The sequence below is a fragment of the Netta rufina genome (assembly GCF_964035555.1).
Source record: "Netta rufina genome assembly, chromosome: 1".
Lineage (NCBI taxonomy): Eukaryota > Metazoa > Chordata > Aves > Anseriformes > Anatidae > Netta > Netta rufina.
Window position 1 is genome coordinate 145,167,621 of NC_140123.1, and position 10,960 is coordinate 145,178,580.

Here is a 10,960-nt window from a genome sequence, read left to right on the forward strand (position 1 = left end):
CTTTTTTTCTTCCTTTTGATTTGTCATGTGCTAAGACTGGAATTTACAAAATTTCCTCAGTGCTATCTTTACATGTGTAGAAGGCCTCAGGATTTAGGAAAATAGTTATTAACAGGTGATTTTTTACTATTTCCAGAACCAAGACAATTTCCAATGCTTTTGAGAGCACTGATCCAGAAGGCAGGCAAGGAATGTTTCAGGGAAGTGAGAAATTCCAACCCTAGCACTTGTGCCACACCAATACAAACCTCTTCTTTCTCTTGCCAGACATCAGCTCTGACTCAAGTAGAGAACCACAGCACAATGACTTTGGGATACCCTGAAAGTTGTACCATGTCCAGCTCCTTGCTACAGAATCACCACCACCAAAAATATAATTTACTTAGAGTCTCTTTGTTTGCTTCCTTTTGGAAAATGGGTAGAAGATATTTCTTTGTATACCACTTTCTCACTGAGGTACCTGCTCTGGAAAGGCAGACTGCTACTCATTTTCTGATTAGATAAAGCATTTGAGCTTTCTGGAAACTGGTCCTCATATAGAGTTAACTTGGTTTTAGGGTAGAGTTGCCTAACAGTTCTACAATAGCCATGTGTTTTTTGTTTTGGTGGGTTTTGTTGTTATTATTTTGTTTTAATTTTGTTTTCTCTTTGTAGTTGTTGATGGGTAGCTATTTTTGGTTGTTTCTTTCAGCAGGACTAACCCTCCTAACTGACATTTGCTGACCAAGTCTCGATTAATTAAATGTAATATTTAAAAGAAATTAAATCCCAAGTGTTTCACAAAAGACAGCTATTCTTCATTTTTAATTGTGCTGGTAAAAAAAAAAAAAAAAAAAAAAAAGGAACACAGACTTTTTGAAAGCTTTTAAAGGATCATAGGATGATTCAGGTGTAAATGGAAGGAGGCCTCAGGAAGGCCTCAGTCCAACCAGCTGCTCTGGGCAGGGTCCATTCTGAGCTCAGACTGTGTTGCTCAGTGTTTTACCCTGCTGGATCTGGGGTAAAAGGATCTACCTCCAAGGGTAGAGATGGCACAGTCTCTCTGGGCAGCCTGTGCCGCATGCAGCATGCAGAATAAACAAGGGGATCTGTAGGTGTGAGTACAGTTGCAGGGTTATGATCTCGTGGCAGTTACTGAGCCATGGTGGAACAGCTCTCATGACTGGAATATGGCCATGGACGCCTTTATGCTTTATAGGAAGGACAGGCCAGGAGGGTGAGGTGCTGGAGTTGTTCTTTACATGAGTGAGCAACTGGAATCTATGCAGCTCTGCCTAGTGGGGGACAAATTGCCTGTTGAGAGCCTATGGGTGAGTATTAAAGTGCAGGCCAACAGGGTTGACGTTGTGGTGGGTCTTTACTACAGGCCACCAGCTCAGGAAGAGGAAGTGGATGAGGCCTACAGGCAGCTGCAAGTTGCCTCATGTTTGCAGGCCCTGGCTCTTATGGGGGACTTTAAACACCCTGGTATTTGTTGGGAAGACAACACAGCTCAGAACAAACAGTCCAGGAGGTTACTGCAGAACACTGCAGATAACTTCTTGATGCAAGTGGTAGGTTAGCCAACAAGGAGAGGGGTGCTGCTAGACCAGGTAGTAACAAACAGAGATGGTCTAGTTGGAAATGTGAAGGTTGAGGGCAGTCTCAGCTGCAGTGACCACGAGATGTGGGAGTTCAAGATCCCGCAAGGAAGAGCAGGACAAAAAGCAGTACCGCAACCCCAGGTTTCAAGAGAGCTAAGTTTGACCTCTTCAGGGGCCTAATTGGAGGCCATGGCCCTAGAGGAAAAGAGGGCCCAGAAGAGTTGGCTAATATTTAAGCACCACTTCCTCCAAGCTCTGGATTGGTGAATCCCTCAGAGAAAGAAGTTGAGCAAGGGTGTCAGGAGACCTGTGTGGATGGGCAAAGAGGTCTTGGGAAAACTTAAACAGAAGAAGAAAGCATACATGATGAGGAAGAAGGGGCAGACCACTTGGGTAGAATATAGGAATATTGTCAGAGAATGCAGAGGTGCAATGAGAAAGGCCAAGGCCTGGTTAGAATTAAATTTACAAAGAGACATCGCGGACAACAAGAAAGGCTTCTTCACATACATCAGTAGCAAAAGGAAGACTAAGGAAAATGTGGGTGCGCTGCCTTGAGCACAAAAGGAGGTGGGTGCCTTGGTAATGGCAGATACAGAGAAGGAGGAGTTACTGAATGCCTTCTTTGCTTCAGTCTTCACTGCTAAAGCTAGCCCCCAAACACTACTGAGACCAGAAACGAAAGAAAATCTGGAGAGAGGAAGACTTTCTCCTGATTGAGGAGTATTGGGTTAGAGGCTCAGGGGAGACCTTATTGCTCTCTGCAACTACCTGAAAGGAACTTGTGGGGAGCTGGGGGTAAGCGTCATCTCGCAGATAACCAGCGACAGGACTAGAGGGACTAGAAGGACTAGACAGCCTTGAGTTGCGCCAGGGGAGCTTTAGGTTGGAAATTAGAAGAGATTTCTTCTCAGAAAGAGATTGGACAGACATTGGAGTGGGTTGCCCAGGGAGGTGGTGAAGTCACCGTCCCTGGGGGTGTTTAAGGAAAGTTTGGACATGGTGCTTAGGGACATGGTTTAGTGGGTGATATTGGTGGTAGGGGTATGGTTGGACCAGATAATCTTGGAGGTCCAACCTTAATGTTACTATGCTTCTATGAGGAAACAGTGTGTCCTTAAATCCTGCCAAGATCTCATGTTTCAGCTTGTCCCCCTGTCTCTGATCCACTCAGCTGTGAAGGGTCTGCATCTGTCTAAGCGCCAACCCCCTTGTAGGCCCTGAAGGGGTGCTGTTAGGTGTCCCCAGCCACCTCTCCTCTCAGCTGACCAAGCCCTGCTCCCTCAACATCCACTCTCCAGCCCTGACCAGCTCAGTAGCCCTCCACCGAGCTCCCTCTAGTTTGTGTGTCTTTCCTGCACTGGAGGCCCCAAACCTGGCTGTGGTACTTTACACATGGTCTAGAAAGTGCTGAGTGAACAGATACTTCTGTCAACCAAATACAGCCCTCTGTACTTTCAGTAATATTCCACATTTTGAAATTCCCTTTTGGAAATTCCAAAGTGCTAATGTACAGCCTCTTCTGCATTTTTTCTTTTTGTATTTTCACGCCTGAAAACCTTTCTTTCAGCATTGGCATGGGAAGCCGAGATTTCCGGAGGCACTGAAGCAGGACGCCCAAATCATTCATGATTTCGCCTGCATCTTGAGTTTCCCTAAAGCCTCCATCTCAAATTTGTTTTTTCTGTATTTACTCGGATTCTCATTTCAGCAGTGGCAGGCTGGATGGCTGCCACCAGACACCTCCCCGTGTTTAAGAAGGCATTCAGAAGGCGGCCAGTGGCCCGCTTTGCCCCATCCTTATACCCCAAAGCGGCAGGGGGCTGGTGGAAGCGTTCCCCAAGCCTCTGCCCTGCCGGGGAAGCCCAAGACGAGGACCGAGACTGTGGGGCCGCCCAGGGGCGTTGGTGGGCGCACCCGTCCCCGCGGCGATGAGGGCGGGCCGGGACCCGGAAGAGGAGCCGCTGCCGACCGCCTGACTTCCCAGGCAGGCAGACAGGCAGGCAGGCAGAAGGGGCGGGCGCCATGCTGCAGTTCTTGGTAAGGTTCCGCCGGGCAGCGGCGGCGCCGCCATTTCGCGGCGGGGCGGAGCGAGGCGGCGGCCGGGGCGGCGGGCTGAGGGCTGCGCCGCAGGGCGGGCGGGGGCGGCGGGGGGGCCGCGCGTGGGAGGCTCGCAGGAGCTGGCGGTGGAGGAGATGCGGGGTGTGCAGCCAGCGCCTGTGGCCGAGCAGCCTCGCCTCGGAGCCTCCCGGCTCAGCGCTGTCAACACGGGGAGACCGAGTTGATCGAAGCTGCGAGCACGGTGTTCTAGTGTTGGTGGTTTCCTGCAGTTTCTCTTCTCCCGCTCCTTAAGGGCGATCATGGCCGTTCCGGTCGCACCCCTTTTTGTCAGGGAGCTGCACGGGTGCTCAGCTTCTCTGTCGTGCGGTGCCGGCCGTGGTTCAGCTCCCTGCAGGGTGGCTCGTCTCAGTTTCTCTGAAAATAAGGATGTTATGTCTTGTTTATATCTAAATCATGCCCTTAGTTTGTCTTTAAGATTCAGCAAATTTTCCTTGCTCACGGTGGTAACCTCTGGCTGCTCAAATGCCTCTGTACTAGTGCATACATGGACCTCCCTCCTTTTGGGAGAGCAGTCGCTTTCAGCCCTTGCCATTTTGCACACCTCTAAAAATTCATCAGTGGAGGTGCTTCTTTGTGTGTGTTTAAGTTATGGCAAGTGATAATGTTTCATTACTGCCTTTCTTTAAATCCCCATCTATTTAATAGATTATTTATTTATTTATTTATATTATTTTTCTCTCTTATTTTCCTTTCTGTCTTTATGCTTCCCTAAACTCTTCTGGATGTCTAAGGTTGGAAGCCTGTCAACTCTTAACTAAATACTTAATTAAATACTTAATTTTTACTGTCAACTCAGAAAATAAATTACCTGTCCACAAATAAAGAAGCTGTACTCTGTTGTAACAAAGTACAGAAACAGTCTCCCATTTTTAATTCTAGTTCTGTGTGTCATTGAGGGTGGTGCTCTAGGTTTTCAGTTTTGTTCAGATGCTTCCCAGTCAATACAAACAATTAGTGGTATCCTTTAATGCTTTAATAGGGAAGAGTAAGTCTGTTGGTTAGTAAGTTTCATACAAAGAGTTGATAAGGACAAGAAGAGAGGCCCTTTCTAAGTTGAGACAGCCTTTTGTGATTCTATGGAATGAATAGAAAGACCCATTTCGTATCTCAACTTCAAAACAAAATGTAACAATAAGTTGATATGAAAGCCTCAGTAATTTCTGTAGCAGTCTTTAGTTGTCTCTCCACTCAACTGAAAATACTCAGTAACAGTAAATATGCCTAGCCAGTCTCAAAGTTTGTGTTTATCAACTCTTTGCTTGCTGTTAATGTTTTTTTTTCAGTTTCTAGATAAAAACCTCATTATGACATCTCAATTAGTGCCTGAAAGTTTGAAAAAAGATAAATTAATTCTGAGCTTTTTTCTTCTTTGAGTGTAGATTGGGTGTTTGACTTTTGCTCTCCCTTGTTAGGGCTGTAACAGGGAGATAAAGGGATAATCTTGACAACCTTATTTTTTTGTTACCCGGAGTTAAGCATAACTTAACTAGGCATTTGCCTAAAATATGTCTCGAAATGCTGGGTAGAAATTGGATGACCCTGAACTTTCAGAAGCTTTATTGTCCTTAATTAATACGCAAATTTTAATTGCCTTTATATTTTGCAGTCCAAATTTTTTGAAGTCTAAATACTGAGATTTTTTCCCACTGTTTGAATTGTCAGCTATTGAAGTAAATGTAACTGGGTAGATTAGCATTTCATTCTAGAGCAGACTTTTCAGTAAAAGAGCATACTTAAAAGGTGTCCTAATGTCAGTACCATATGTACCAAATAAGGCTTACCACATAGCAGAACAAGAGATAGTTGTCCCATCTTTGGAACTATTCTAGGTTAAAAGTCTAGAAACCTGCTAGGATCTAGTTTGTGTTTTCCAGTGAATTCCCGAAGATATGTATGCTGGGGACAGAGGAAACTTGTTTCTATTACAATGACCCACTACATTAAGAGGAATCACAAGACTGATTTACTTCAGTGCAACATTTGTTAATGTCTCTGAATAATTCTTTAACTGATAATTAAAACTACAACAGCAAATTATAACCGATGCAGCACCCACAAAAAGAACTATGCTTCTTTGTAAATTATAAACACTATGATCCTTAAAAAGTAATTACAAACAGACAATAAGATCAAAAGTATGGAAAAAATTACTGAAGTTATTGCAGTCATGGTTCATGGGGCAGCTTTCAACTGATTTTAATTTTCTGTAGCTAACTTTTCACCAGTGCTACTTAAGGAATCTGAGTCACTGAAAAGATGAGCTGTGCTGTATACCACTTTGGGCTTGGAAAAGATGTCTACTCAGACGTGATGGGAAAGTTGTTGTGGACAGTGGTTTTAATTTTCTTATAATAGTCTTATTTTGGCAGCAGTGCCTGAGTAATAATAATTTTCTTAAATAGAATTGGCCTCAGCTGAGAATGAATGGAGGCACAGTATTAGTAGTCTCTACTTCCAAAACAGTCAAATGAACTTTTATAGTATAGTGTGTCCTTATTATGGTGTGTAACAATTAAAAATATCCAGAGCCTTTTAGAGCTGCTGAGTGAAAATTTCATCATCTGCATTTGAAGAGAGGAATTTCTTTCCCTTGCAAAATGAATCATAGAATCATTAAGGTTGGTAAAGACCTCCAAGATCATCTGCTCCAACTGCCCCCCCCCCCCCCCCAACATTACCCACTAAACCGTGTTGCAGAGCGCCACATCCAGCGTTTTTTTTTTTAAACACCTTCAGGGATGGTGACTCCACCACCTCCCTGGGCAACCCATTCCAATGCCTGACTGCTCCTTCTGAGAAGAAATGTCTCCTCATTTCCAACCTAAACCTCCCATGGCACAACTTGAGGCCGTTCCCTGTAGTCCTATCACTAGTTATCTGCAAGAAGAGGCAGACCCCCACACCTTCCTTTCAGGGAGTTGTAGAGAGCAATAAGGTCTCTTCTGAGCCTCCTCTTCCCCAGACTAAACAACCCCAGTTCCTTCAGCCACTCCTCTGCATAGGATTTGTGTTCCAGGCTCTTCAACGTCTTTGTAGCTCTTCTCTGGACACATACCAGAGCCTCAATGTCTTTCCTGTACTGCGGGTACCAAAATTGAACACAGTACTCAAGGTGTGGCCTCACCAGAGCAGAGTACAGGGGGATGATCACCTCCCTGGTCCTGCTGGCTACACTATTCCTGATACAAGCCAGGATGCCGTTGGCCTTCTTGGCCACCTGGGCACACTGACAGCTCATGTTCAGGAAAGCATCGACCAGAACCCCAGATCCTGTTCCTGTGAACAGCTTTTGAGCTGCTCTGCCCCAGGCCTGTAGTACTGCATGGGGTTGTTGTGGCCAAAGTGCAGGACACATCACTTAGCCATATTGAACCTCATTCCATTGGCCTCTGCTCATCGATCCAACATGTCACCGTCCACTTGAGGCTTTTCTTTGACTGGCAAGCACGGGAACAAGATGAGAACTGTGCTTCCATTTTGTTCTTGCTCTCCTTCCAGAGTACAGTTTCACAGACAGCGTTCAAGCAACTACGAGTTTGCAGTTGTCAAAATAGGTTGTGCCCTGCACACATTCCAGCAATGCCTTCCTGCCTTAGAGGAGCCCCTAGATCAGAGTAGATTTGGCGTAAAGCTTCTCTTGTGAGGTCCAAGGGGCCTGGTGGTTGCAGAAGAGAAGTAGCAGCAGTACTGCACTGGAGCAAAGTGGAGAGGGATGGGAAGCCAGCTGCCCATCAGTGACAGTACAGTTTTGCATCAGTTGAAGTTGATGGGGGAACACCTTTTAACTTGAGGCTGAGATCTTTTTGCTGTCAGAGCCTCTGTTGTGCAATTCCAGCTTGCAAATCTTTTTGTTGCTATTGTATTATTAATGTGTTGCATCATTCTGTGTGTGTATTCTTCCCCAGCACTGAGTTTTACTCAGGTATTGTTTTACTGAGGTATTGATGTAAGCTTTTCAGTTGTGGACAAGGACCTCTGAGGAATGTGGGTCCCTGCTGCTATGTAGTTGTACTTTCCCAAGTTACTGCCTTTATGGGTTTGCAAATAACTTTACAAAGATGATCATAGCCTTATCCAGTCTTGGAGAATTGTGTTTAAAACACACCATTATTTCCAAAATACAACCCAGTTAAGGTTTTCCTAGAGAAGTGACTGGGTAAAATTGTGTCTGCCTTTGGAAGAAGGGCACAAAAGTACAACTAAAATTGAAACTCTACTTTTCACCTTTTTTTTTTTTTTCTTTCCTCAACCGATGTGCTTTTGATAGGATGCTAACAATTCTTTTCTTTCTCCCTTTTCAGCTTGGTTTTACTCTTGGCAATGTGGTTGGGATGTATCTGGCTCAGAACTATGATGTAAGTATCCTTGCATTCTCAGAATTGAATTTAATCTGAATTGAAAATATAAGGATGTTTTACTTCAATCAAAATTGAATCCATCTTAATTTTGTTGTTTTATTGGATTTGAATAGAATACAAATTGATATACAAATAGAATACAAATTGGATTTGAGTAGAATACAAATACAAAAAAATACAAACCGTAATTACAGATAAACTCAGATTTAGATGGAACCACAAAGAGCTGGATTCTTTCTGAATTTCACTTGTCTGTGAGAAAGTAATGGGTGGAGCCTTAACTAATACTGGAGACCCAGAGCACAGATATTGTAACCAGACATCTACATAGGTAGAGGCAGGAGAAATAGAAAAAGTCTAGCCAGCTGTCTGGGAGATTTCAGTACCTGCTTCTATTTCAAACAGTACACTGATCTGCAGTCTTTCTGTCTTTGTCTGACTGAGAGTTTTCTCAGAGTTAGAAAAGAAGATTTACAGCCAAGTTTTCAATACAAGCTTTCAGTTTCTGCAGAGTAAGTAGAATCCCTTATAAGACCAGTTCCGCTTAACTGCTTGCGGGCTAAAGGAGTTACTGAATTTTAACATACTTTTTTCCCCCTTTCTTTTATAATCTATACTAGCTTTTTCTTTTCAATATTTTTTACAAAGTTAGGAAAACGCAGTCAAAAGAATGTATTGTGTATCACTTTGTATTGTAAGCATAGTATAGTGTTTTTCTGGAAGCACTAATGATGTGTAGCCACAAGAGGGGGACTTCTGCTTTTGATTTGGAGGAAATGGTTCCCTGATAATGTAATGCTGACCTGCAGTGGTAATTGGTAATTTGGTAACTGGCAATGGTAATTTTATTGCTGGTATCAAGAATTATTTTTCTTAGATAACTTCTAAGATGAACTTGTCGTCATGAGATGCTAATTCTGCAATGATAGGCGTGTGTGTTTAATTATAAGCATATGGAGAGTTCTGCTGATAACAATGTACTTCTCTTGGTTTATTTTAGATGTCAGACCTGTTAAGGGTTGGGCTTTTAATTTTGCTTTCTCAAAAGGAGCTTAAGTTTGAAAAATAGGGAAGAGAGGAACTTCTGACATTTCCTGTACTATCATCCTCAAACCATCCAACCAGAGGTCTGCAGTCTGTTTGGATTGAATATCCTTCGCTGTGGTCAGGGTACAACTGAAGTAAAAGTCCATGATTTTCTTCATAAATACCAGTGAAAATTTTGGTTTCATTTAATTAGTTCACTTGTAAAATCCTATGTTGATTCCAAATTTAGGTCGGAGTCATAAGTTAATCTTTTCCATCCCCTTTAAAAGTTCCTTTAAAAGTTCCTTTTTTTTGCCCCCCAAGTTGTCCAAACATACTGTTAGATTCCTTTTAAAAATGCTTTTGTTTTTAAATGAAAGCTGAAGCTTTGAATTTCAAAAGCAGCAAATTGAATTTTCATTCAAGTATGAAGCTGCAAAAGCTTGACAATTTGCAATGCAGTAAACTTCCCCGGTGGGGAATTTTGGTGCCCACAAAATGGACCAGCAGATGTACTTCTTCACAGATTATTTTAAAACATATTGGCTGTTACTAAGCATCTCTTTTCTCCTTTTTTTTTTTTTTTTTTTTCTTGGACCAGTATAGTACAATCTAATTTTCCCTCTAAAAGTCATTATTAAAGCCTGTGCATCAGTGATTGAATCACTTACTCTTTGGCAGTTCATTCTCTTTCAGTGAGGAAGCCAGACTGGTCTTACTGAATTTCTTCTGAAGTGATTTCTTTTCCTCCCTCCTGTTCCCATCAACACTGGCTGATGTTTTTTCTTAGCAGTCTGCCTATTCCAAAATATTTCCCAAAGTCCCATGTGAGGTGCTTTCTTCTGCTGTTTGCTTGAGGCTACGTTGCTTTTAACAAAATCTGTGCAAAGTAACAGATCCTGGGAGCAAGCGTCTATTACAAAGCAGTGTAAACTTTTTAGAGTTTCTGTGTTTATGGTATGGTCTTACCCGCTGAAGTTCATGAGATCACGTAATTCATTTTTTGTTGTTGTTGTTATTTGTTTCTTGTTTTTGTCTTTAAAGATTCCTAACATTGCAAAGAAGCTTGAAGATTTTAAGAAGGATGTGGAAGCTAAGAAGAAACCTCCCAGCGACAAGTCCTAAGGGAGCGGTGTTACCCAAGTCACCTCTGTGCATGCATCAAGGATGCAATTTACCTTTCAGGCAACAAAGATCAAGTAGAGGTTTGGCATGGGAGCTTCCTCCACTTTTAGTCTCCTAGAGCCAGAATGTCCTGTTTTGAAAAAGCAACCATGAACTTTTTTGTGGGACTGATTTTCAAGGGTTTCAGAATTTTGGATTTGCAACAATATGACTGGATAAGATCACTTGTACTTTTCGTTATTGCTTTTCCTAATATTTTGTAGCACATTTTTACCTGATCCAACTGGAGAATAGTGTTAGTCCTATTATTATGTATACCTCATACTTTGTAATACCCTAAGTCTTAGAATACCGCAAAAGAAATTAAATGCATCATGAATTAACTTTCAGGGTTTCTTGTAATTTGTTGTGGGTACTTCTTAAGATCTGCATTCCATTTGAGATGAGAACTTCCTGAGAGGTGCAACAATAAAGTTAATTTATCAAGCTATGAACTTGGGGGGAGGGAGAAGTTTCTGCTTTTTCCGTTATGTTAAGTGATCACTTCTACCAGTGTAAAATTTGTGCTATCTCTGATGATTCCGGAAGGCATAAAAGGTTGTCTAATTTAACCTACGTTTCATTGTTTCTTCTACTGTTGTCTCTTCCTGTTCTTTCCATTTGACTTGGTTGCCTGAGGATATCTCTGTGATGATGGGTAGGATGGCATAGAAAAGAGTTATCTTCCATTTGTGGTAACTAAGACAT

At 42.6% G+C, this 10,960-nt stretch overlaps 1 protein-coding gene across 1 annotated transcript; it reads left to right on the forward strand.

The window, feature by feature from the left end:
• Nucleotides 1-3,557: 3,557 nt before the first annotated feature.
• On the forward strand, nt 3,558-10,597 carry STMP1 (short transmembrane mitochondrial protein 1). Its single transcript, XM_084306064.1, has 3 exons — nt 3,558-3,623; nt 8,006-8,059; nt 10,133-10,597. Exons 1-3 carry the CDS (start codon nt 3,609-3,611, stop codon nt 10,211-10,213), a joined length of 150 nt encoding a protein of 49 aa, XP_084162190.1. The 5' UTR covers nt 3,558-3,608; the 3' UTR covers nt 10,214-10,597.
• The last annotated feature ends 363 nt before the right edge of the window (nt 10,598-10,960 follow it).

Bases quoted from the DNA above. Each gene is read 5' to 3' on its own strand.
- STMP1 (XM_084306064.1), top strand. The intron at 8,060-10,132 runs GTAAGTATCCTT...TTGTCTTTAAAG, and splicing joins ATCTGGCTCAGAACTATGAT to ATTCCTAACATTGCAAAGAA.